The sequence below is a fragment of the Sceloporus undulatus genome, chromosome 5 (genome assembly GCF_019175285.1).
Source record: "Sceloporus undulatus isolate JIND9_A2432 ecotype Alabama chromosome 5, SceUnd_v1.1, whole genome shotgun sequence".
NCBI classification, from domain to species: domain Eukaryota; kingdom Metazoa; phylum Chordata; class Lepidosauria; order Squamata; family Phrynosomatidae; genus Sceloporus; species Sceloporus undulatus.
In genome coordinates, this window is record NC_056526.1 from 191,937,809 (window position 1) to 191,965,430 (window position 27,622).

Genomic DNA, 27,622 nt, shown 5'->3' on the forward strand with positions numbered 1-27,622 from the left:
TCCAAACAGCAAATAGTAAATAGGACGCCATTTACTATTGGACTTGAGCATCCACAGATTTTGTGATCCATGGGATGACAAGGGCCCCACTGTGTAATACAGGTTGCAGCTCCCTCATTCAAAATGCTTGGGACCAGAAGCATTTTGGATTTTTAAAATGTATTTTGGAATACCTGTATTTTCACATATGCGCATAATGAAAAGAGGACCCAAGTCTAAATGCAAAATTCACATTTATGTTTCATATACACCTTGTACACATAGTCTGAAGGCAATTGTGTACATTTTGTAGAATTTTGATACGTCTTAATGATTTTCTGCATGAAACGAAGTGTCCGTTGGAAGTCAGAAAGCAAAGACGCCGCTCTCTCAGCCAGCCATGAAAAACAAAACAAAACCCAACATTAGTTTCCAATTGCCACAAACTGAGTTCATGTTGCAAAAGCAGTTTGCGCTTAATCAATGTCAATTTGACGGAGAAAATAGTGTCAGTTTGTGTCAAAAACTGTCCTACATTTTAAAAAAATATATTAGAAGATTATACAAAAAAGACAACAGTAAAGGATGGCTAAAACCCCACAATTACAAAATAAACTTTCAAAAGCATCACACACAGACGCACACACACACAATCCTATACAGTTTAAGTTGTTTGAAATTAGATCGGACCATAATGACCGCTGGCTATTTGGAGGGTGGACAGTTATTAAAATTTGTATGAACAAAATCAATAAAAGGAAGCCATTTTTTCATGGAAGGGTTCTTGGTTTTGTTGCCTGAAGTTGCATTTCATTTCATCTAATAGCCTCTCCATCAGCCTTTGGAGGGACAGTCCTATTTAGGCCTCCGCTGTCCCATGTCTTTCAGCAGCTTTGAAAATGCCCCGCTTTCTCTCTTCTCCTCCCACTTTCCCTCTTTGTCCTCAGCTTTACTTCCATTTGTGCCGACAGATTTCAAAGTGCAAGAGTAGTTTGTACTCATTTTACTCAGGAGGGGAGGGAGCAGAGGAGAGGTTGAGTTCTTGCCCTTCCCAGTCGGCTCAGGCAAAAGCAAACGGCGGCAGCATCTCCTGGCTTCTCTGTTTCTCGTCTTGCCTGCTCTCTGGTGTTGCTTGGCCTAGTTTTCATCGGTGAAATGTCAGAAGCCTTGGGAAAGACCTCTTCTTTTATAACAAAAGGGACCCAGAAGTCACCTCCTGGTATTTCCATACTAAGATGGCCCAAGGAGACCAGAATAGTGGTGCAGATGTCTCCCGCACTCCCAGGAGGCAACTGGAGTTATTTTGCGGCAAGGTTTCACTCCTGGGGACCCAATGTGACCCTTAGGCTGCCTTTCCCCATTCTGCGCTATAGAAATAATGCAGTTGGACACCACTTTAAGTGTTGTAGCCCCATCCTGTGGATTTGTAGTTTGACAAAGTCTTCGCTCTTCTCTTCCAATGAGTGCTGGTGCCTCTCAAAACTACAAATCCCAATTCCGTGGGATGGCGCCTTGGCAGTTAAAGGGGCGTCAAACTGTATTATTTCTACAGTGCAGATGCAGCCTGGAATTGCATTAATTCTGGCCTCATTCCCACTTACAAAAAAAGCGGTTTGCGATTCGAATTGACGGATCGATTTGACAGTGGAGGGTGGTTCCCACTACATTTGCTCTGATTGCATTTTCCCCTGTAAAATGACTTACTTGTGGTTCCCATTGATGGATGAATTGGTTCAAAATGGACCTGCTCCAGCCGGCCAAAGGGCAAATTTAAATCGATTTCGATCTGCATCTGGCTCACACTTGTGCTGACTCGATTTATCCAAAAAGACATGGAAAATGTCAGCATTAAAAAGACGTGGGTTAAATGGGTCTGGCATGTGGCCCTCCCTCCCCAAACTGCTTCAGCGAATGGATTCAAGTGGAAACCAGGATCATTTGAACTGGTTCAAACTGAATTGCGATCTGGTTTAAAAGGTATTGGGAATCAGGGCTCTGTAGTTCTTTATTAAAAGAGGCGGGGCCACCCTTTTTTTTGGGGGGAGATTCCTTTTAACTGCCGCTCTCTGTTATATGAGCTTCTGCTTGTCTGTACGTTTGGGTTGTTTCTTTTGTGCAATTTGGAGAGACGTGGTTATATTTTGTCCCAGTGACTGTTGTTGCTTTTGCCGTCAAGTGTTGGACCGGTGTTTGTCTAACCCCATCACTAACCAAACCTTTTGATTTGTAGCCTGCAGATGGCATGACCAGCTCAGCTTTCATTAACATGCCAACTTCTGGGGCCGATCTCCATGTATGTATTGCTTCATTTCTCACCTAAATACATGAGCTTATTTGCCTTTGATTTTTTGGTTTTTACAAACCTTACAAAAATAAGGGGGGAAAAACTGCTGCAAAAAATAACCTCAGATTAAACTTTGGTGTGATTCTAGGGTTTGCCTCATGTTCTTCCAAGCCTCACAGAAAACAGGAGGCCAAACCCAAGTCTATGCTTCTTGGATTTTTTCCCCTGCATTAAAAGAAGCTTAGAAGAGGATAGAGCCTCAGAATTGGGTTCTGGGAGCTTTGCACCGTAGCAAATTACACACATCCCTCCATATTTGCGGCTTTGATTATTCATAGATTTGATTAATACTTTCTCTCTAGGAATCTCCAGGTCCTCCAGTGCAACTCTATGGTCAAAATCTACCAGATGTCGATGATAGAGTCATGCTGGAGGACCTACAAATCCCCAGAGAAGTGTTTTCTCTAGGAGTTTATCACACGGAGGGCGAAATGGTAAAACTGGAAACAGGTTTTTAAAATCCGGGTGTTGTTTGTCAGAGGCATTAGCGCAAAAGAGAAACAACACAAAAATATTCCGAAGGGAAAGCTGCTTTGTACTTTTGGAATTTAGCAAAAGTCAAAAGGAGCTGGTTTTGACAACTTTGCGTCCGGGTTATTTTTGCGTTATTTCTCTTTCATGCAAACGGCGTCTGAAAAACATCCCGCAAATACAGGTTTTTCCTACTTTCTCTTTGAGTTAACCCTGAACATTGTCTGAAAAACAACCTGCGAATGTGGGTTGTTTTCAGTTTAAGTTTAGTTTCTGAATGGGATTCATCCTGTGTGATAAACTCCTAGGAACGTCTAGGTCCTCCAACACAACTCTATGGTCAGAGTTGTGCTGGAGGACCTAGAGGTTCCTAGAAAGAACATATTAATCAAACCTGCAAACAATCAAATCTGCAAAAGGCAAAGCCGCAAACATGGAGGGCCAAGTGTCCAAATCTGGGCGCTTTTGGTAACACTCAGAAGTCAGAAAACATGCTCAATGACCTCCTCCTCGATTTTTCCCCCCTCAAAGGAAGGGGAATGTGTTTTCATTTTAGCCCAGCTGAAACGTTGCAGCGCGGCCAGCTTGCAAGTCATTAATTTAAAACAAAGGTGGCAAAACCATCATCAGTGAGCCACTGCTCCTTTCATGTGTGCCGCTCTAACCTGAATGTCATTAAGCAGAATAAACCTCACTTTTGGAAGAGCTGTTGACATCTTGGGGGAGGAGGAGGCCGGCTAGCCTTGGAAGCAAGCGCTTGTCTGGAACTAGGAACGTATGGCAAAGGATGTGTGCATTGGGAAAACAGAGTTGCTGCGGGTTAAAATTGGGATCGCGGGTGGAGGAGAGGGAGGCCTTCAGGTTGCAGCTGGGAGCATTTGCTTCAAGCTTCTCCGGGAAAGTTGAAGGCTCAAAATTGAATCCTGTTGCAGAGAGGAATGTAAGGACAGCCTTACAGCCCCACTGCTAGATGGACTGCATGCCAGCCGTTAGGAGAAACATGGAATCAGAGGGATCGCAAAGACCATCATCCAGCCCCCAGCTGTGCAGGAATACACAACTACAGTGCACTTGAGAGATGCCCAAGCAACCTCTCTTTAAAGACTTATGACCTAGAATGGTGATTCCCAAACTGTGGTCCTCCAAATATTTTAGACTTCAGCTCCCAGAGCCCCAGCCAGCTCATCCATTTGTCAAGGATTCTGGGAGACGAAGTCCAAAAGGACTGCAGTTTGGGAACAACTGGTCTAGAAGGGCTTCCTAATCTCGTTTCTTGTACTATGAACCCAACGGTTAGTGTCTTTGGGGTTCAACAGACTGGCCTTTAAGGCAGCCTGGGGCCAGAGTTGGTGTGTGGCGTCCACATGACACACTCCCTGACTCCGCCTCTTGGTGGCGTAATGCTGTGCGCTGCTCCACATGGCATGTAGCATCATGGCAGTCTCTGGCGCTGTGTCTACATGACGCAGTGCCAAAGCAGCATGGAAAAGCTGTGAGCTGATGGCTATGGTGCCCTTTCCAGGGCACCAAAAATTACCACTTTTTGTGGCTCCTTTTTGTGGTGCAGAAATCAAGGCCATGACATGTAGTTGCTGCTGCCCCGGTCTGGGACTAATAGGGGCAGCTGCAGGCCATTCCTTAGTCTCTAGAAAGCACTAGAAAAGAAGCTGACTCCATCTTCCACCTGACATCCCTTCAGGTATTTAAAGATGGCTATCAATACCATCTCCCAGAGTGCATCTACACTGTAGAAACAATGCAGGTTGACACTTCTTTAAGTGTAGTTCCATCCCATGGAATAATGGGATTTTTAGTTTTCCCAAGTCTATAGCCTTCTCTGATAAAGAGTGCTGGTGCCTCACTAAACTATAGTTTTTAAAGGGAGGAAGTGAGAGGGAAGTCTGAGAAGCATTTTTGGGTTGGTGAGTACAGTTCTCCAAGCTTTCCTGGAAGGTCAAATACAGCCTCTAACCCCCAACAATTGTCCAGGTTTAGCAAGTGGTCTAGTTCAGAACTTGACAAGGATACCTTTTTGCACTCAAAACGCCCAGAACCCACCCACCCCAAGTGATTTTAGGTGTTGAAGTCCAAAAAGGTAAGCTTAACAAGCTTTGGCCTAGTTGCTCAAGTGGCAACTTTTCATGTTGAAGTTTCCAAATTTCTCTTTTTGCAAATTTATTTGCCTAGTGCATTCCCAAACATGAGGCTACTAGGGTAGGTACATGTTTAGTCTTCTGTGCACCAGGGCCATGGGGTCACCAGACCTTCTGGAGCAGACTATGGAAGTGCCAAGGTCCATAGGATCATAGAGTTGGAATTTACGCCAAGGGTCATCCCATCCAACCCACTTCTGCCATGCAGGAAAACACAATTCAAACACTCCCTGGGACAGATGGCCATTTAGCCTCTGCTTAAAATCTCCAAAGCTCCACTGTCCTCCAAGGCAGCAGCATCTTCTGCTGCTGAACAGCTGAACTTCTTCCTAATGTTGATCTGGCATCTCTTTTCCTCTGGTTTGCATCCACTGCTCCATGTCCTAGTTTCTGGAGCAGCAGAAAACAAGCTTGCTCTATCCTCCATGTGACACCCCTTCAAATATTTAAACAGGGCTATCATATCACCTTTCCCTCTCAATACATGTTGCAGCTGAGTGGTGCACCACATCACGCCAGCAGCACCCATGCTGAACCAAGGTCTGGCCATGGAAGATGGACAGGAGGCATGAAAGCCTTATTGTGGTTGTGTCAGGACAGTGTAGTGTGTAATTCTACAGGTGGAGTTACACATTACCTTTGCTTTGCAACACTTTTGCTGAATGACAATGTTGCATAACCTAACCAGGACAAGAAATATGGAACTGAATGTACAACCAGATGCATGTCCCTGTGCAATGCTCATTCATGCTCATCTATGCAATTCAATGCTTATCAATGCACGGCAGGCATCTTTTTTGCACCCTGACCCTGCATGTGCAACTCCACCTCTGCAACAGTGAACCGAATATGACTGTTCCACATTGGACAGAAATGTCCGACCGCTTTCAGAAGGGAACCTATGCATGCGTGAGACACCAACAGGATTCTGGCCATAGAGTCCCTAGAAGACCCCTTTCCATGTGAGGCACACTATGCCAGTGAAATGTTCTTGATTCTGACTATTCTTCGGAGACATTCAGAAAACCTCCAACTTTCCTAGAGCTTAACAGATTTCATAAATAAAGATCTTTCCAGCATTGCTGGGGTGATGGAAACCAGCATGTATGTGTTTGGAGGACTGGAGGAGGGATGTCAATTTAATTTAATGGTGAACCGTAACATATGGGTAAATAGAAGCACCCCCTTCTCATCTGCCCAAGATCCATCCCTTTCCAAAAGCCTTTCTGCCTCCCACCCGGCTGGTCTTTCCCTGCTGTATCTGAGACAAATAAGCCATTAAGCGACAAGTTAGCACAAGGAAGGCGAGCCAGAAAACATGTGAGCCGAAATCTGTAAACTATTTGGAGTAATTGGTTATTTGCTGCGCTTGCTAGTCTCGGAATGGGAGCGCATATTTTATGGCCTCTCCAGTTACCCTTCGCTGGAAGAGCCACCCGGATCAAATGTCTCCAGATGAAAGCTGACAGTCGATATTCAGCCTCCAGACTGGGCAGGGACAGGGATGCCAGGCGGGCATTCCTGTGGTTGCCTCCCATGAACGCAACCACAAGGGCCTCCCCAAGCTGCTTCATCTAGGATCGGGTTGCCAAGGCCAGGCTCTAGGAGGCCTCTGGACCCGGGGAGAACTGCCAACTGAACTTCCCTCACTGCAGGAGGATGGGAACCCGGATCTTCTATTTATTAATGGCTGGAATTTAGCCTTAAGGATGTGCCACCTGGAGATGGAGAGAAGGTTAGGAGGGGACATGATAGCCCTGTTTAAATATTGAAAGGGAAATCATATTGAGGAGGGAGCAAGCTTGTCTTCTGCTGCTCTAGAGAATAGAACCCGGAACAATGGATGCAAGCTGCAGGAAAAGAGATTCCAGCTCAACATTAGAAGGAACTTCTTGACAGAAAGAGCTGTGAACACACTTCCTGTGAGATTTTGGTGGAATCTCCTTCTTTGGAGGTCTTTAAACAGAGGTTGGATGGCCATCTGTCTTGGGTGCTTTGATTGTGAGTTCCTGCATGGCAGAAGGGGGTTGGACTGGATGGCCCATGGGGTCTCTTCCAACTCTAGGATTCACAATCCCTATATCATTGGAGACCAGGGTTCAAATCCCCACTCAGCCATGGAAACCCACTTGGTGACTTTGGGTATGTCACCTCCTTGGAATAAATCTCGGAGGTAACATAGCATGGTTGTTTCATTGTTGGACTAGGACTCCGGGAGTCCAGTGTTGGAATCCTCGGTTGGCTATGGAAACCTAGTGACCTTAGGCAGGTCACAGTTTCTCAGCCTCAGAGGAGGGCAAAGGCAAACCCCCTCTGAACAAATCTGGCCAAGAAAACCCATGATAGGTTTGCCTAGTGTTCTGCATCTCTAGGAATCTCTAGATCCTCCAACGCAACTCCACTGGACTTTGGTCATAGATTCACACTGGAGGATCTAGAGCAGAGTTTCTCAAACTGTCTCCTTCCAGATGTTTTGGACTTCAGCTCCCAGAATTCCTGATTGTTTGCCAGACTGGCTAGGGCTTCTGGGAGCTGAAGTCCAAAATACCCGGAGGACCAAAGTTTGGGAAACACTGATCTAAAGATTCCAAAGAAAACATTTGTAGGTCTCCAGTGCAATTCTATGGTGAACATCCAGCAGATGTTGATAACAAAGTTACATTGGAGGGCCCAGAGATTCCTAGAGAGGCATTATTTTAGGTAAACTATTTCTGGTTTTCCCACTTTTGTGGGGGTCATAACCCCAGCGAATGTGGAGGGCCCACTCTGCTCTATTGTTGCAAAGCAAAAGTGAAATTGACAGCATTTGGTCATGAGATGAGATTGGAAAAGTTCCTCTTTTTTTGGATTGCAAGTCCCCAAAAGTAACTTTCTGAAGCCCTGGCCGTGAGCATGTTTTCAATCAGTCCCCTTTTTGTGCAAGGAAACTGCTCTTTGCCTCGGCTTTTCCATCTTGACACAGACCCATTAGCCTCCTTTCCAATTAACATTCCAGCTGTTTTTCCTGGCATATTGCTTTTGAAAAGAGATTCTTCTTTTTTGAAAAAAAGTCTCGTAACATCGATCCAAAAACAGAAGAAAAATCCACAAATCCAAAAGAAACCTCCGACCTCCAGGTCTTTGTCTTGGGGCTGCGGAAGATACCAGGGGTCAGTCGCCAAATGGCAGAAAGTGCTTTCTTTGTAACTCGGCACCCGTGGAATGTCACCATAAAGCCATTTGGGTCAGAACGTCACTTTTTTCTCTTCTTCTTTTATAAAAAGGCAACCCAGAAAGAGTGCTGAAAGGGGAGGTGTATGTAATATTTCTCTAAAGGAGAAGAAAAAGTGGTGCTGGTGGCGCTGGGGAGAGAAGCCAGCCCAGTGCCTCTTTTTTGGGAGGATGGATGGCTGGCTGGCCCTCAAATTCCATAAGCCCCGATGAAGGCTCAGCCATGAGGTTACTCTGATGGAATTTTGTGGAATGTGAAAATGAGATATTTATTTGTCTAGGGATGTTTCGCGGGCTGCAAATTGCTCCTTCATCTTGGCTCCAACCGACTGCAGAATTGTCATATATATATAAAAGGAATGGCTGACATCTTGTTAGAAATGTACAACAGTCCCTCCACATTGGCTGGGGTTAGGGGCGAAGGACCCCCAAGAATGCAGAAAAACCACAAATAATAATAATAATAATAATAATAATAACAACAACAACAACAACCCACTATTCTTTTTACCTAAGAGAACACCTCTCTAGAAATCTCCAGGTCCCCCAAACAACAGCTAGAAAAGCCAATGTGATTTTAGCCTGCATCAAGGGAAGTATAGTGTCTGGATCAAGGGAAGTAATAGTGCCACTGTATTCTGCTCTGGTCAGGCCCCACCTGGAATATTGTGTCCAGTTCTGGGCAACACAGTTCAAAAAGGACATTGAGAAACTGGAGCCATGTGTCCAGAGGAGGGCGACTAAAATGGTGAAGGGTCTGGAAGCCATGAATCCCTATGAGGAACGACTGAGGGAGCTGGGGATGTTTAGCCTGGAGAAGAGAAGGTTAAGAGGTGATATGATATGAGCCCTGTTTAAATATTTGAAGGGATGTCATATTGAGGAGGAAGCAGGCTTGTTTCACAATGGAACAATGGATGCAAGCTCCAGGAAAAGATATTCCACCTCAACATTAGGAAGAACTTCCTGATGGTAAAAGTTGTTGAACAGTGGAAGATGGTGCCTTGGACACTGGTGAAGTTTCCTTCTTTGGAGGTTTTTAAAGAGACAGGGGTGCTTTGACTGTGAGTTCCTGCACGGCAGAAGAGGGTTAGACTGGATCAGGCCCTTTGGCTTCCAGCTCAATGATTCTACGATTCTAACTTCTGGATGCAGCTTACCACTGCACTATGGCTAAATCCCTTGCTACCTCTCTCCTGGGATTTATAACAAGGGAATCTGGCCAATTCACTGACCCTTAGGAACGCAAAATTGCCAGGGTTTCCCAAGAATTATCTAGTCCATCCTTCTGCCATGCGTTAGTTCATAGCAAAAGCATCTCTGAAAGGTGTCCTGCTGCAACCTCTTTTGGAAAACCTCCAAGGGAGGGTCAGCCACCCGACTCTGAGGGAGTCTGAGCCACTATCAAACCCGACTTACAGCCAGGAAATTCTTTCTGTGGCTTACTTGGAATTCCTTGCCTTTAATCCACTGTTTCAGTCCTTGCCCTTCAGTGCAGCAGAAAATGAGCCTGCTCCATCATTTAGGTGGGATCCCTTCTGAGATTTAAAGATGGCAATCATATCACCTCTCCCTCTTCTCTTCTCCAAGCTAAACATACCCAAGATCATTTGTGGACCATCTGGCTTGTCCTCTTCTGGACATGGCTCAGCTTGATAATACATCCTTCTTGAATTGTGATGCCCAGAATTGGACGCAATATTGCAGGCAAGTTCTGACCAAAGCAGAACAGAGGGGTACTGTATTGCATCCTTTCATGATAACATAGCCATCCCTTGATCTGGACATTATAATTCTCTTTTAGGCTGCTGTCACACCACAGAAGTGAAGCAGACACCACTTCAACTGCCATGGCTCAATGCTATGGGAAGTCTTGGGTTTGTAGTTTTGTGAGATACTTCACCATATCTCTCAGAGAGCTCTAGCAAACTACCAATCCCAGGGTTCCATAGCACTGAGTCATGGCAGTTAAAGTGGTGTCAATCTGTTTTATTTCTGTAGTGTGGCATGCAGACCTAACATAGCACTGGCTTTTTTGGCTGCCATGTCACACTGTTCTTTCGTTCATCACAGCCCTCTCTGTTTCCCATTCTCCTCACCTTCAGGCTACAGCTTGCACTGCCTTTGTCCACCAGCGACCATTTCTAAAACTGGTCTTGCCAATTCATTTCCACACACAAAGGATTTTCAATTTGAATTGACATCCTCACATGCCAATGGCACATATAGGTCTGTCCCTGGCTTTGCACTCCACCAAATGCATCTGAGGAAGTAGACTGAAGTTTATGAAAGCTCATACTGCCAACGTCTTTCTTTCAGTTACTCTCAAAGGGGCTACAAGATCCCTTTTACATACTTAGATTTTTGTGGGTTTTCCGGGCTCTGTGGCCACATTCTAGATGAGTTTATTACATAGCCACATAGCCTGAAAACCCCACAAAAACCGATGGATGCTGGCCATGGACGCCTTCGACTTCACACCTTGACCTACTGTTGTCTCATGTTGAGCTTGGGGTCTGCTAAGGTGCTGGCTTCTTTTTGCATTCCCTGCTCTCAAGGCAAGAGGTCAGCAAATCTAATGTTTTCCTTCCTTGGCCATCATCAATGTGCTGAGGTCACAGTTCTCTGATCACTTCCATCATTTCATGGATAATAAACATGGCATTTTCTCCATCTCCCAACCCTCCTCCTCCTTCTTCTCCTCCTCTTCTAGGAGGAAGAATTCATCGATTGGTGGAGCAAGTTCTACGCTTCCACGGGGGAGCGAGAGAAATGTGGCTCCTACTTGGAGAAGGGCTTTGACACTTTGAAGGTAAGGATGCTGTGCCTGGAGTCTTTCCTTGGATGGCTATTTATTGTGTGCTTTCAAATCATTTCTGACTTCTGGCGACCCTAAGATGACTCTATCATGGGGTTCTTTTGGCAAGATTTGTTCAGTGGAGGATTGCCATTGCAGTCTCCTGAGGCCGAGGGAGTGTCACTTACCACAGGTCACTTGAACCCTGGTCTCCAGAGTCATAGCCCAACACTCAAACCACTACACCTCACTGGCTTTCTATACCAGACTGGAATGTAGCACCAGGAGCAGAGGTTGCATTGCACTGAAGGAATCATGTGGTTTGACACCGCTTTAACTGTTTTGGTTCAGTGCTATGGAATCCTGGGATTTGTAGTTTGTGGTGGACCATGAACTTTCTAATAGGGAAGGCTAAATATCTTACAAAAGGATTCAAATTCCTGCTCAGCCATGAAACCCACTGAGTGACTTTGGGCAAGTCACACTCTCTCAGCCTCTTGTTAAGGCAATGGCAAGCCCCCACTGAACAAATCTTGCCAGAGAAACCCCACGATAGGTTTCCCTTAGGGTTGCTATAAGTCAGATATGATTAAAGGCACACAACAACAACAAGCCAAATATTCGTGGGAATGGTGTGATCTTCCACATCGCTGTGGTGTGGGTTTGATGTTGCCTTTGACCCTGGAGATTTTTCACACACTTCTAAGTGTGAACTCATCCCAACTTGGGCAAGCAGAGAGGAGAGGGATGGGAATCTTCCTGGATGATGGGGATTTAGAATGAGAGCATCTCTGGACCATTTCATCCCTCCTACAACTGTAGGTCTACGAGACGGAACTGGAGAACATAGAAGACTTTGGGGGCCTTTCAGACTTCTGTCACACCTTCAAGCTGTACCGCGGCAAGACTCAAGATGCCCATGAAGACCCCACCGTTGTGGGAGAATTCAAGGTTTGCCAACCTCTTTGGATCATTTGGATATCAAGAAACAACATGTTGGATTTCTCTTGGAAATCTGAGGGATACAGCTTGTTTAGTGCAGTGGACCCTCTACATTGGCTGGGGTTCGGGGCACAGGACCCCCGTGAAAGTGGGAAAACTACAAATAAAAATACCTTTTTTTTTTACTTGGGAGAACACCTCTCTAGGAGTCTCTAGGTCCTCCAGGGCATCTCTGTGGTCAACATCAGCAAAAAGTTGACCATAGATTTGCACTGGAGGACCTAGAAATGCCTAGGCAAGTGTTCTCTCTAGGAATCTCTAGGTCCTCCAGAGCAATTCTGTGGTCAATATCAGTCAAATGTTGACCACAGAATTGCACTTGAGGACCTAAAAATGCCTAGACAATTGTTGTCTCTAGGTCCTTCAGAGTAACCTTTGAGAGAAGTTGACCATAGAGTCATGCTGGAGGATCTAGATATTCCTAGAGAGAACATATTTATCAAATCAATGCATAATCAAATCCGCAAAAGTCAGAGATGCAAATGTGGAGGGCCAACTGTGCAGTTCTTTCGACTTGGGACCAGCCACTGGGTCACCTTCTTAGCTACTGAATCAGGGTGACCAACCCTAATGATGCCACTGTGTGTGTATGGTGTGGGTGGCGTTTCAATGTTTCTACTCCCCATGGTCTAGAGACATACAATGTCTCTCTTTGTGCCCATTGAGCACATGTGACTACCAGCAGTGCATGTGCGACCAATGTGGGGTGTCCTTTTTGCATGTGGCTTAATGAAGGTGTGACCCACTCAGGAGCCATTGAGTAGATTTTCAGGTAGCTATGACCTTGTTTTTATTTGATGCACCCTCTTTTCTTGCAGGGTTCATTCAAGATTTACCCGCTTCCAGATGACCCTGCGGTGCCCATGCCGCCTCGCCAGTTCCACCAGCTCCCTGCCAGAGGCCCCCAGGAATGCCTTGTCCGTGTCTACATCGTCCGTGCCTTTGATCTGCAACCCAAAGACCCCAATGGCAAGGTAAGGCTGTGGAGAAGGGTGGAGGTGCCAGTGGTAGAGGAATGGGAATAAAGATGGAAGCGGTGTAGTCACCAGACTAGTGGACAATCCATACTGCAGAAATAATTCGATTTGACACCGCTTTAACTGCCATGGCTCAATGCTATAGAATTCTGGGAATTGTAGTTCATTGTGGCCCCAAAGCAAAATTCTGCAAATCCCAGAATTCCATAGCGCTGAGCCATGGCAGTTAAAACGGTGTGAAACCAGATTATTTCTGCAGTGTGGATGCAGCCTAGTGTGGTCCCTAGTGTGGTCCAGCTTACTTGCGGGAGTGCTTTCCTCCATACAATCCACCCCACACACTCAGGTCCTCTGGGAAAACCCTATTGCAGCCAAGGAAGACTGGGTTGGCTGCAGTCACCCAAAGAGTCTTCTCATCCGCCACTCCTAAATTATGGAACGACTGGCCGGAAGAGATCTGTCATATCACCACTCTTGACGCCTTTAATACGGCTGTCAAGACGGATCTCTTCCAGCAGGCCTTTCCAGACTGACCTACCGTTACACTGATATGGATACCCCTGTCTGCCCCAAGATGCCTCGCTTCAACTATGCCTATTTTAACTCATTTTCATCTGTATTTTATAATGTTGTTTTTGTTTTAAGGTAGAGGGATAAGGGGATTGTGTAGCCTTGGTTATGTGTGTATTATGTATTTTATTGATGTATTTTTGTTGTTGTAACCCGCCTCGATCTGTAGAGATAGGCAGGATATAAATACAATTATTATTATTATTATTATTATTATTATTATTGTCTCGGTAGTCACTGTGATGTTGACCAGATGACCACCTTGGCTGTCCTTTCTTTCTCCTCTGCAGTGTGACCCTTATGTGAAGATTTCTGTGGGGAAGAAATCCATCAATGACCAGGACAATTATATCGCCTGCACCTTGGAGCCAGTCTTTGGAAAGTAAGTGTACGCTTGCATCCCAAGCATATGTGGAGCGTCTCTGTTGCATCTGAGAGTGACCTCCGTGTTCCTGCCTCTCTGTAGGATGTTTGAGCTGACTTGCACCTTGCCCTCGGAGAAGGACCTGAAGATCACCCTCTATGACTATGACCTCCTGTCCAAGGATGAGAAGATTGGGCAGACAATCATTGACCTCGAGAACCGGTTCCTCTCCAGATTTGGAGCCCGCTGCGGCCTACCCCAGACCTACTGCATGTGGGTGCCATGATACCTTACTTTCCAGTGCCTTGTCCTCAGGGTGAACAGATTAAACAGAGGCTGGATGGCCCTCTGTCTCAGGGATGCTTTGATAGAGAGTTCCTGCATGGCAGGATGTTGGACTGGATGGCCCCTGCGGCCTCTTTTAACTCTATGATTCTATGAGAGAACCATAAAGGAGGACAAGGCACTGCAAAATGTAAGACACTCAAGAAAAATGTAGGTCATTGCAAAATAAAAGGCTAAAAACACTCATATAAATAAAAACTCATGTTTCTTAGTCGTGCCCAAAAGTGGAGGACATTTTGAAATTCCTCCTGGACAGACAGCTGGAATGTAGGACCTGTCTTGGGAAAGGAGGACATCTGGTCACCCCGTCTGCCTTACTTTGGAGGATGGGGAGCAGCAGGGATGTGTTTGTAGAGAGAATGAGGGCATTCCCCTCCACATAAATTTTATGTCCCTCAAATTTCTCTTAAGATGTTTGCCTTCCTTGGTCCGAAGTGGCTTGCTGCAATATTAAACAGTACAGTGTGCAAATACCCCACAACCCACAGCCCCAATTGGGCAGGAGAGTCTCCTGCACAATTAATTGTTTTATCGTGATTCTGATTGCCTTTTGATTACTGTTATGATTATGACTGCTTCCACTTCGGAGAAAGGCAGCATACAAATGAAATCAAATTAATAACCCCCATTGAAATGAAAGGCAGCTGCGCCAAACCATGGTTGTATTTTGAAATCAGTTTGAACAATGTGCATTAAAGGTTACCTGCCTTGAGGCCTCTGGATATGGAGGGCTACGGCTTCATTTTGTTCCATTTTGTCTCATACCTGCAGTTCTGGTCCTAACCAATGGAGAGATCAACTGCGACCCTCCCAGCTGCTCCACTACCTGGCCTTGCAACGCAACTGCAAACCTCCTGTTTACAAGCCGGACCGTATCATCTTTGGAGATCAAACCTACAGCCTCACAGACTTTGGTAAAAAGAAAGGGAAGCCCTTCCAGTCTTTCCCGTTGCTTGTTTCATTATGTTTTATGTTATCTGAAGCCCCCTTAGAAATATTCCTGCCATCACGTCCTTGCACTGTTCCAGTGCACTTACGTGGGGCTGGTGGAATAAGGGACCTTTTTGTTGGATCATGTCCCATGGAGTTTGGACCATGGGGAAGTGGATGGGTATTAAGCTGTGAAAATACAGGTATCTTGTCTCTTAACACATGAGGGTAAACAAGACCAAGAATGGCCAATGGATAAAACATGGACCACACTTGGAAGTAAAGCGCTGAGGTGCACCACTGGATCCTCTACCCCAGTAGCATCATCTCTAACAGAATGGCTCTCCAGGGTTCCAGTGAGGACCCTCTCCTCCTAGCCCTACTTGGAGAGCCTTGGTCTTCCCTGGTGATTTTCTATCCAAGTGCTTGTCAGGCTTGACCCTATTTAGTTTCCAAAATCAGACCAGATCAGGTTTCTTAAGGGAGTATCTGCCTTGTTGAGTTAATGACTGACACAATCCAGGTGGTGTCTGATCCAGGGCTTCTGGCCTGAACTGAGCTGTAGTTGGGCGTCTTGTGTAAGAGACAAGGCTTGAGCTGGGAGGAAGTCCCAAGGCCTAGGAGCTCCAAACCACTAAACAAGCCCAGAGTTAGGAAACCCTATCATAACCCACTCCAGAGAAGGACAACAAAAATGGTGAAAGGTCTGGAAACCAGGTCCTATGTGGAGCACCTTAGGGAGCTGGGCATGTTTAGCATGAAGAAGAGAAGGTTAAGAAGGGACATGATAACCACATTTAAGTATTTAAACATTTGAAGGGATGTCATATTAAGGATAGAGCAAGCTTATTTTCTGCTGCTCCAGAGTATATGACCCAGAGCAATGGATTCAGACTACAGGAAAAGAGATTCCACCTAAACATTAGGAAGACTTTCCTGATGGTAAGAGCTGCTCAACTATGGAAGATGCTGCCTTGGAGTGTGGTAGAGTCTCCTTCTTTGGAGATCTTTAAGGAGAGGCTGGATGGTCATCCGTCAGGAATGCTTTACTTGTGAGTTCCTACATGGCAGAATGGGATTGGACCGGATGACTCTTGTAGTCTCTTCCGACTCTTATGATTCCCTGAGTCTAAATCCCACAGTCAACAGGAAGCCTTTATAGCTAATTCCCAGCTTGGGTGGGAAGAGCCTCAGGAAGGTGGACTAGTCTGCAGTTTGATGGCTCAGTATTGCAGACCCTCCTCTCCTCCCAGCTGAAAACCCCAACTGGTTGTGTAAGAAGAGGGAATTTCAACAGGTGTTGCTTGTTACCAGATTCTATGATAAGCAACACTTGCTGAAATTTCTCTTCTACACAACCATTAAAACTACAGTAGACCTCTCCAATTTTCGTCTTGACAAGCTTAGTTTCCCATGCACACAGGAACAGGTTGTGGTTTTTTTGTCTGCAAAAAGCATTGTTTTGCCCCCCAAAAGCAAGGTTTTTGAACTAGTGATTTTTTTGCCCAAAGTCCCAATATTGGAAAAATCTAGTGTCAGTTGTACATTTTTCCCCAGAGGGGCATTGCAATGTGTCAAGGGACCACTTCTCAACAGTAATGAAAAAATCTGGTCCAAAGCACACTGCAGAAAGAATCCAGTTTGAGTCTGCATTAACTGCCCTAGCTAAATGCTAGGGAATTCTGGGAACTGTTGCTTTGTGAGACATTTAGCTCTGGTGTCACAAGAAACTACAATATCCCAGGATTCCCTAGCACTGAGCCAGGGCAGTTCAAGCGGTCTCAAACTGGATGATTTCTGCAGTGTGTTTTGGACCTCTGTCTCCTTGGCCTAGCTTTGCATATGCCTTTTTTTTTGCTGACTAGGAGCTGGGTTTGTGTGCGGTTAGGAAGAGTCTTGTATTTGTGGTTTTTGGCCAGCAGAGAGAGACCTTATCACACAGACCAAACTGTCCTGATAACAAAACAGCAAAGGGATCCCAACGGAGGATCTCTTTGCATCGGGAATCCATGTTTACACTCGTTTGTAGAGAAACACCCGTTTGGCAAACTGTGTTGATTTTTTAAAATTGTAAGTGTGTTCCTTGCCTCGTCCGGCTGCTTCAGGTGCAGACAAGGGCTGGAATCATGTCTCTTACTCGCTCTTAGGGTAAACCTCAAATCTCAGGGATTTTTACTGTACGGTTGGCCCTTTGACTTTTGCAGCTTTGATTATTTGTGGGGTTGATTAATACATTCTCTCTAGGAATCCCTAGGTCCTCCAGCCCAACTTTACTTCTTTGGAGGTCTTTAAACAGAGGTTGCATGGCCTCTGTTTAAAAACTTCCAAAGAAGGAGACTCCACAGTTCTCTGGTTCCACCGTTCAACAGCCCTTACTCTCAGGAAGTTCCTCCTAATGTTGAGCTGGAATCTCTTCCTGAAGCTTGCATCCATTGCTCTGGGTCCTAGTCTCTGGAACAGCAGAAAACAGGCTTGCTCCATCCTCAATGTAACATCCCTTGAAGTATTTAAACAGGGCTATCATATCACCCCTTAACTGTCTCTCCTCCAGGCTAAACATCCCCAGCTCCCTAAGTCTCTCCTCATAGGGCTTCATGGTTTCCAGAGCCTTTACCATTTTGGTTGCCCTCCTCTGGACACAGTTCCAGTTTCTCAACATCCTTTTTGAAATGTTTTGCTCAGAAATGAACACAATATTCCAGGTGGGGCCTGACCAAAGCAGAATAGAGAGGCACTATTATTTCCCTTGATCTAGACACTATACTTCTATTGATGCAACCAAGAATCGCATTGGCCTTGTGAGCTGCCACTTCATACTGTTGATACTCACGTTCAACTTGTGGTCTACTTGGACTCCTAGATCCCTTTCACACATATAAGTCTCCTTAAGCCAGATGTCCCCCATCCTATATTTTATGCATTTCATTTTTTTTCTGCCTAAGTTTAATACTTTACATTTCTCCCTCTTGACATTTAGTTGTTAGTTTTGTCCCGCAGCTTCTAATGGTTGAGCGAATGTTCCCAGTGGACGTTGGGCGAGGTTTTACCTTATTGCTCCCCACGCCAACTCCACCTTCCAGGTGTGAGCCTGAACAAGCTCTTCCCCTTCTTTGTAGAAACCTTTTCAAGCCCCAGAACAAAGCTTGGGCTTTGACCCTGGGGGTGGGAAGGGGTCTGGAAAGCAGCTGTGCTGAAGCTGAACCTGGCGGGGCATCAAGTGATTCCTTGGAAGCCAAGAGAGCAGGGAAGGCCTTTTACAAGGCTCCTTCGTGTGCCTTGGTTTTGTCAGCCCCACACTGGTGCTAGGTGGGAACGGGAGGGAGAAGTGTGTGTGTGCTTTTGGAATCTCTGTGATGTCCATACAAGCTGGCTAACAAATGCTGTGCTTCTACACCATGCTTACATCATGTACAGTAAATCTATTCTACTTGCACTGTGATTCTGCTGGACCATCCTTTTGCAGAATACATAGAAATTGAGCAATCAATAATGTAGCTCCCCCCCCCCTCCACAATGACCACATCCCACACTCCAAAAACAACTGTCTCCAGTTCTAGGCACCACAGTTCAAAAGGGAGGTTGACAGGTTGGAGCGTGTCCAGAGGAAGGCAACCAAAATGGTGAAAAGTCTGGAAACCACCAAGCCCTGTGAGGAGCTAATTAGGGAGCTAGGTATGGTTGGCCTGGAGAAGAGAGGGTTAAGAGGTGATATGATAGCCCTGTTTAAATATTTGAAGGGATGTCATATTGAGGAGGGAGCAAGCTTGTTTTCTGCTGCTCCAGAGAACAGGACCCGGAGCAATGGATGCAAACTACGGGAAAAGAGATTCCAGCTCAACATTAGGAGGAACTTTCTGACATTAAGGGCTGTTCAACAATGGAGCACAGTCCTTTGGAGATTTTGATGGAGTCTCGTTCTTCGGAGGTCTTTAAGCAGCGACTGGATGGCCATCCGTTGGGGATCCTTTGATTCTGCTGCTTTGATTCTGCTGCTCCAGGTCCAGTACTCTGGAGCAGCAGAAAACAAGCTCTCTGCAGCCTCTCCCTACTTGTCTTTGCTTGGGCTTTGCATCAGTGCTCACAGCTGTCTTGACAAGATGAGCCAAAGTAGTGAGCCTGGCTGTGCCCTCATTCACTTCTCTTCTTGGTCCAGAGGATGGGAAGCCCCCCAACCCACATCTGGGGCCTGCGGAGGAAAGACTAGCCCTGCATACTTTGCGGAAGCAAGGCCTAGTGCCAGAGCATGTCGAGACCAGACGGCTGTACAGTCCTCTGCAACCAGATATCGAGCAGGTAAGGCAGATCATGGATGGAGATCAATGGCCAAGGCTCAAGAAATGTTGCCAAGCTAGGTGCCTAAGTCTGATTATGAGCCTTTTGTGGGTTTTCCAGGCTATGTGATCATGTTCTAGAAGAGTTTATTCCTGATGTTTCACCTGCATCTGTGATTGGCATCTGGCAAAATGTCAGGAATAAACTCTTCTAGAATATGGCCACATAGCCCAGAAAACCCACAAAAGACTATGGATGCCGGCCATGAAAGCCTTTGATTTTACATCTGATTATGAGCCCTAGCTAAAGTAGATGCACCAAATCAATGCTGTGCCGTGCTATGTATGGAAATGGCTGGCATCCTCTTGGTAACATACACAGCCATATGCCCAACCTACACCTGTTTGTGCATTTTTATGGCTAGTGGAAAGTTGCAATGCAACTCTACTATCTATCCTAACCCTTTGTGCCTTTCTTTTTCCTCTGCTGGTGTTTGGATTCCCCCACAACAACTATAAGGCAAAATTGTAGGGTCAGGCCGAGAAACACTAAATAAGTAAATATACATAATGAAGCAGCTGTTCTAGAATCCTGGCCATTTTTTTAAACAAAACATTGTTTTTACACAAAGAAATTTTCAACAACTGTCCCAAGCTGCACACAATTCTTGCAACATCTGCCATTTATTTTGCTGGAGATGCCTCAACGTAGCAAAAATCCATAAAGTCATCAATTTGGAAGGCTTCCTAGAGCCATCTAGACCTGCCAGAGCAAGAAATCTAAAGCTAAAACTTTCCTGAAAGGTGGGCATCCAATCTCTTTTGTAGAAAGAGGCATCTCCGGTGTAGGAGGGTCTACTACCTTCCAAGGTTTCCCGATCCACTGTCAAATGGCTTTGGACATCAGGAAGTTCTTCCTAATGTTTAATCGGCTGAAGATGTGTCAGATGTCCAAGGCAGGTCTGGACTACATCATAATGGGATCCAGATAGAGGAAGGAGAGGATGCTTTGGGAAGCCAGCAGAACCAGGAGGGAAAATATCCCTAAAGAAATGGGAGGCTCAGGACTACATTGGCTGGGCACCTTTTCACTGCTCTACTCCCAAATTTGTCTGTTTCCAGAAATAGTCAAGTGTGCTTCTGGCCATCTTCCAGAAGGAATACTCTGCTCTTTCGCTCACCGTTTGAACCTTGTGCCACTTCCTGGCATTCTTTGCATCTCACAATTTCTTTCATTTCAGGGAAAGGTTCAGATGTGGGTGGACATATTTCCAAAATCGCTTGGGCCACCTGGACCTCCATTCAACGTGACTCCAAGGAAAGCAAAGAGGTGATAGATATCTCTTCCCCTTCCCCTCAAGCATGCATAAGTTCCTCTATCAAGCAGTTGGACCTTTTTGCTCAATGTGGAACACTCTCATAAGTCTATTTTTGGTATGTGCTGTCATTGCGCATGCAAATGTACCCGCAGTTGAATGTGTGAGTGTGCATTCTGTTGCATACTTCAGTTGTGGTTCCATTGTGCAATATTGCCATTCAACACAAGGGTTCTCTAACACAATGGGTAGCCTCACACGCACAAATTTATGCCATGCAATCTGTGAAGATCCTGTCTCTAACTAGCTCAATAAACAAGCACCATGGATGAACCAAAAAGGATTTATGGCCCAGCAAGGTAGACAAGCATTTGCAAGAACTGGCTGCAAAAACCTAAAGACAAGCATATAACCCAGTGGCTCTCGACCTTTGGTCCTCTAGATTTTTGAGACTTCAACTCCCAGAATTCCTTGAACAGTGAGCATACTGACTGGGAGTTCTGGGAATTGAAGTCCAAAACATCTGGAGGCCCAAAGGTTGAGAAGCACTGACATAATCCCTTCATCACACTTAGCTACCCTTTCCTGCCCATTCCTCTTCCTTCTCATTCCTTCTCAATCACAGGTCTGCCCTGCTCCTTCCTTACCTCCCACTTTCAGCCATTAAACCGAAACTGTTTCAAGAACAACAACAAATTTCCCAGTTATAACACCACTACTCCATATGTCCTACTACCCACACCATCATAACCAAATAACCCACAACAGGGACCTGACACAACCCCTTAAGACCTCAGCCAAGAACTACTTACAAGACCTGGCCATGGCTGAGCTCTCATTTTAAGTTGGCAGAGCAGAGGTCTGGGACAGTGAAGGCGGCCAGGCAGCAGAAGTAGTGGAGCGGAAATCCTTGTGTATCCCTACAACGAATAACAGGCCATTTGGTTCAAGGGTGGAGCTGTGCCCATGTGCTGTCCAGCATTCATTGCCCAGGATGGGAAAAACCATGCTGCAAGGAGGTACTGAATACCTCCTTATGCAACATCAAAAAAGCTGTTACGTTAACATCACCCCAAATTATGGTATCATAAAGCCTGAAAAAGGATGGAACCCCCAAAGCCACCCATGTTCAACTCTATCTTCTTCCAAATATGAGCCAGCCAGGAATGCAATGCACAAAGGTGACAGCCCTTCTCAATTGTTCTCCACCCCAGCATCAGATTTTTAGGGGAACATCGGGTATTTAGAGGTCCCAGAACATGGGGGCTTAATCTAGCCAGAACTAAGTGGGATGCCATTTCATTTTCTTTTCGTTTATGATGGCCAGTGTCACTTTTTAATTTTCAAACAAGAATGAATTCAATGTTACAATTATTCTGCAACAAGTAGCATTTATATGTTATTGCAAAAAATGTTCCATGGGAATTTTTTGGTCCATTTTAAACTATTGCTTTCATGTTTTTTTAAAAATAAAGTAACACTGACATTAATATGTTAATAACATGTTGTGTTACTCACTCCTCATAAAAATTAGTGCAAAATGAGTAACACATTATTTTGGGGAGGTTAACGTTTCCACGTTTTAGCATTTAGCTATGGAGATGAGGGACGCTGCTTTTCCCTGCCACGACCCATCTCCAGAATCCATGTTTCCTTTCTGCGATGCCAATCCCCAGCTGTTTCAAATGGAAGCCATAGCGAAACTGTCCTGTGTGCTTTGGTGCTATGCAGATGTCAAAGAATGAACACAATTGCGGGATTCCTACATTGCAGTTGTGTAGCATGAATTTGCACACACGCAGTTGAGTGGTGGTTGCAATGCTCCATCCTTTTGCTGAATAACAGTGTTGCATATCTTCCAGTATGTCTCCTTATTGTCCCATTCTGCAATACGGAACGGACAAAGGCTGTCTCCACAATTACAGTCGGCCCTCCATATCCATGGATTCTGCATACATGGATTCAACCATTCATGGATTGAAAATATTGTTGTTGTGTGTCTTCCAATCATTTCCAACTTATGGCAACCCTAAGGTGAATGAATCACAGGGTTTTCTTGGCAAGTTTCTTCAGAAGGGGTTTGCCATTGCCTTCCCCAGAGGCTGAGAGAGTGTGACTTGCCCACCCAGTGGGTTTCCTTGACCGAGCTGGGATTTGAACCTTAGTCACCAGAGTCATAGTCCAATGCCCAAAGCACTGCACCATGCTGGCTCCATGCTGGTGTAAATGCTGTGAATATTGAAAGTATCACTCTCCCTAAAAATCATCCAAAAAGCAACACTTGATTTTGCCCTTTTATACAGCGGATAGGATTTTACTACCCCATTGTAAACCCTTGTGAATAGTGAATGCTAATGGATACCAAGGGCCCACAATTCCGACAAATAACTGTGCACTTCCTGACAATGCACAACTGCTTGTGAGACAACCCTCCACTGATGCTACCAGAGAAACTGCTGGCGCCCTTCTCTTCCCTTCCCTTGACTTCCCAAATACAAAAGTTAAAGATACCTTTAAGCTAGCCATAAAATGAATACTGTATGAGTGTGTATATAGCAGGCCCTCCACATTTGCTGGGGTTAGTGGCGCAGGGCCCCCATGGAAGTGGACACAATGCAAATAAAAACACCCACACTATATTTTTTAACCTGAAAGAACATCTCTCTAGGAATCTCTAGGTCCTTCAGCATGACTCTCTGGGCAACCTCAGTCAGAACTGTGCTGGAGATACACAGATGCAGTGGGCCCTTGGTATCCACTGGGGTTTGGTTCCAAGATCCCCTGTGGGTAACAAAATCCATGGAGGTTCAGGTCCCATTAAATACAGTGGATAGTAAAATGGTGTCCCTTATACAAAATGGCAAAATCAAGGTTTGCTTATTGGAATGTATATGTTTTTGGGAATGTTTTGGATGCTTAAATTCATGGATGAAAAATCTGTGGCTACAGAGAGCCAACTGTAGATCGCATGGCAGAATTTGCCAAGGCCTCGTCCCTCGTGTGCAGCCAGTCTGCAAAGTCCTGCTGAAATTTTTAAGTCTTGACCTAACTGCAGAAAGATAGCAAAGAAGATACCAGTCTCCATTTTCATGGAAGGGAGTTTTGGAGCAGGTCAAGAGGAGAAGCTGGGCAGTTTTGTCCCTCCATGTTTTTGATGTTGCAAAGATCTGGTGGATGGTGGATGTTCTTTCTTCCTTTTGCTGCCGTGAAGAAGGACGGGTGAGAGAGGAGAGAGAATGATATGGTGCTTGCAAAGAGGTCCCCAAGAACCAGGGAAATAGTGCTCATCATTCAAGCAGTGGTACCTTTCCATCCTATATTAACACACAGTTGTCGATCTTGGACTTTGGTTTCAGGTTCTACTTGCGCTGCATCATCTGGAACGCCAAAGATGTCATCCTGGACGACCTGAGCATCACAGGGGAGAAGATGAGCGACATTTATGTGAAAGGGTAGGCAATTTGGCTGCTCTTTAGGAGGAGGTCACTCTGGGGTTTGCAAGGAATTGGGGGGAATTCAGGGCAACTTCAGGTGCAGAATACTCTGGAAGCAGCCTGGAGTATTCTGGTCCCCTAAGTAGTAATCACAGATACCAATTAGTTACAGATGAATAAATCTAAGAGACTGTTTTGTATTCTTGACTGCCACTTAGACAAGATTTTGACACTATTGTCATAATTGTAACTCCCCCCCTACTTTGAATGACATTTCCATCAGGTTTGGAGGGATGGGTGAGCCAAGAGAAGGAACCTATTTAAGTATACTTAATACACAAAGGGATCTTGCAGCACCTTTGAGTCTTAACTGGAAGAAAGGAGCTGGTAGCATGAGCTTTTGTAGACTTGCGCTTACTTCCTCACATACATGTTAGAGGCATGTATCTGAGGAAGTTGGCTCAAGTCTACAAAAGCTCATGCTTCCAATTTCTTACTTCCAGTTAGTCTCAAAGATGCTACAAGATCCCTTTGCATACTGAGTTTCCAGACTAGCACAGCTAGGTCTTTCTATACTATACTTTAGCAAGTAGCAGATACAGGATTCAGGCTAAGTTACCTACTGTATATACTCATGTATAAGGCTAGAAATTTAGGTTAAAAAAGTTGACCCAAAAACCCTGAGTCGACTTATCTGTGGGTCAATGTAAGTACTGTACTTTAACTCATATATATATATATATATATATATGAGAGTTAAAGTACAGTACTTACATGCATCTAACAGGTATGAGTACAAATAGTTATGCCTGCTGGAATTTTGTAAGTTGTTTGGCACTGTTTTCCTTTGCTTCATCCTTTACATCCTTCATTACAGTACATGCCTCTAAGTTTTACCTTTGACTTATCCATGGGTCATATTAAAATCCTTGGACCTGCCCTTGACTTATACATGAGGCCGACTTATAGTTAAGTATATACGGTAAGGAAGTAGCTGATCTAGAATTACAGCCAAGGTTTTTAGAGCCGTTTTGGGTCAGTTGCAGCTGCTTCTTCCGATCTGCCCCTCTCTTGTATGTTTTGGATGATGCCCATCTGCTTCCATCCACAACTGAGCCTCCTCCGCTGCCTGTTGCTCTTGCAGATGGATGGTTGGCTATGAGGAGAACAAGCAGAAGACAGACGTCCATTACCGGTCGATGGGAGGCGAAGGGAACTTCAACTGGAGGTTCGTCTTCCCCTTTGACTACCTGCCTGCTGAGCAGGTCTGTTACGTGGCTAAGAAGGTGAGCCAATGATGTCCCCGGGTCAAAAGAAATATATTTGGCACTCCACATTTGTGGCTTTGACTTTTTGTGGATTTGATTACCCACGGATTTGATTAATACGTTCTCTATAGAAATCTCTTCTCTAGGCATTTGTAGGTCCTGATGTGCAATTCTGTGGCAGATGTTGACCAGAGAATTGCAATGAAGGACCTACAAGTGCCCACAGAAGTGTTTGCTCAGGTTAAAAAAGATAGTGTTTTTTATTTGCAGTTTTCCCACTTTCACAGAGATGATGTGCCCCGAACCCTAGTGAATGTGAAGGGCTCACTGTACCGCATCTCTTTGCTCTAATTTTCTCCCTATCTCTTTTGGAGATGCTTGGAATCAGTCTTGCAAGGAAGCCTTTTGGTGTCCTACACTTGTCTACGTTCCCTTGCACAGGCGGTTATACTTTTTGGACTGTTAATATTAAAATTATTATTATTATTATCATTATCATTATCATTATTATTAAGATATATTGGTTTCACATCTAAAATTCCATGCTATACACATAGTTCACAAATGAATGATTATTTTCCAATAAGTACTTCCTTCCTGCAGAGAGTTGGTGCTTCCTAACGTAAGCTGGCTTTCACTTCCGTCAGCTCCTTTACCCATTAACCAAATTTCCTATCTAGCAGCCCATACCTCTATATTATAATTCAATTTTGCATCCCTACCCACATTGCCATGTATTACCTTGTAAAGTTGGCCCGCCCCTTATGCGGGGGATCCACGTAAAGGAGTCTTGAACTGGATTATTTCTGCAGTGTGTTTTGCACCAATGTCTATATATTTCATTAAATAGAGGCTAGAGAAATCTGGCCGTTAGCAGCGGTAGTAGCAAGAGCAGCAGGCTTGCACACTCCACAGGTTCGTGGATCTAAAATACACACAGCTTGTCAATTAAACAAACACCTGTGCGATATACAATGAATGTAGCACATTTCATTGGCCATTGTCTTTCATATTGAGTTTGGCACACAGTTTACAATTTGGTTGACCAGGCGCCCAGCCCAGTGGACATCTTGGACCCATTTCCCTCCCATTTCCCGCTAAGGACAGCTGCATGCATGCGTTTTGTCCCCCTTTAAAAAGACCCCAAACAAGCACCCCGCTGTGTTGAGATTGATTCCTCCCCGCTCTGCCCCCAGCCATGGGGGTTGCTGTTGCTGGATCAGAAAAAATAAACAGCTTGTAAAAAGTCTTTGCAAAGGTAGAAATAATGAATGAGAACCTGGGCTTTGCATCCAGAAGGCGCATTCCGCGCGGGCCATTTTTGATCTCGCCGTGCGCCGTTTGAAGTCCGGGTTCATTACTTGCTGCTGTAAAAAAGAAAGACCTGGAGGGTGGGGAGGTGAGCCTGGGGAGGGAAGGAGCCTTGAAGTTCAAACCCAAAGACTCAAATGGAAATGCCAGGGCCCCCCATCTCCACAAAGCCACCTGGAAGAGAGGGGCCAATGGCAACCAGGTGGGGGTCTAACAAGGCAAGGAGGCCCAGAGCATACTGAACAAGGCAGCTGTTGAAGGAAAGCAGGCTTGGTCAAGAAGACACTCTTGAACCCTTGGATGCTGGAAGACTGGCGGGACAGAAGGCATTCCCATTTTAGAATCATAATAGACTCATAGAGTCCTAGAATTGGAAGAGACTGCAAGGCCACCCAGTCCACTCCCTTCTGCCATGCAGGAAGACACCATACAAGAAAGCCGGACCAAAGCTAACCAAATGTTCAATACGGAGAAATGTAAGGTACTGCACTTAGGTTGAGAAAATGAAATGCACAGATGTCGGATTATGGGGGATACCTGGCTTAGAAAGACTTATAAGTACAAAAGGGATCTAGGAGTCCAAGTAGACCACAAGTTGAACGTGAGTCAACAGTGTGATGAGGCAGCTAGAAAGGCCAATATGATTCTAGGCTGCATCAATAGAAATGCAGTGTTTACATCAAGGGAAGTAATAGTGCCAATCTATTCTGCTTTGGTCAGACTTCACCTGGAATAATCCTGTGTCCAGTTCTGGGCAAAACAATTCAAAAAGGACATTGAGAAGCTAGAGGTTGTCCAAAGGAGGGAGACTAAAATGGTGAAACATTCTGGAAACCATGAAGCCCTATGAGGAGAGAATTAGGGAGCTGGGGATGTTTAG

The 27,622-nt window shown here is 45.2% G+C and overlaps 1 protein-coding gene across 8 annotated transcripts in view; it reads left to right on the forward strand.

The window, feature by feature from the left end:
* Positions 1-27,622, forward strand: part of DYSF (dysferlin) — a 161,675-nt gene that overhangs the window by 110,929 nt on the left and 23,124 nt on the right. For 5 of the 8 annotated variants that reach the window (XM_042470112.1, XM_042470116.1, XM_042470111.1 and 2 more), the window contains 11 exons: positions 2,210-2,272; positions 10,871-10,969; positions 11,777-11,905; positions 12,775-12,930; positions 13,794-13,885; positions 13,970-14,140; positions 14,984-15,126; positions 19,296-19,435; positions 20,655-20,743; positions 24,086-24,181; positions 25,308-25,449. In XM_042470112.1, coding sequence (XP_042326046.1) covers positions 2,210-2,272; positions 10,871-10,969; positions 11,777-11,905; positions 12,775-12,930; positions 13,794-13,885; positions 13,970-14,140; positions 14,984-15,126; positions 19,296-19,435; positions 20,655-20,743; positions 24,086-24,181; positions 25,308-25,449 — 1,320 coding nt within the window. The remainder of the gene's footprint in view (positions 1-2,209; positions 2,273-10,870; positions 10,970-11,776; positions 11,906-12,774; positions 12,931-13,793; positions 13,886-13,969; positions 14,141-14,983; positions 15,127-19,295; positions 19,436-20,654; positions 20,744-24,085; positions 24,182-25,307; positions 25,450-27,622) is intronic. The other 3 variants (XM_042470119.1, XM_042470117.1, XM_042470118.1) reach the window with 1 other exon arrangement.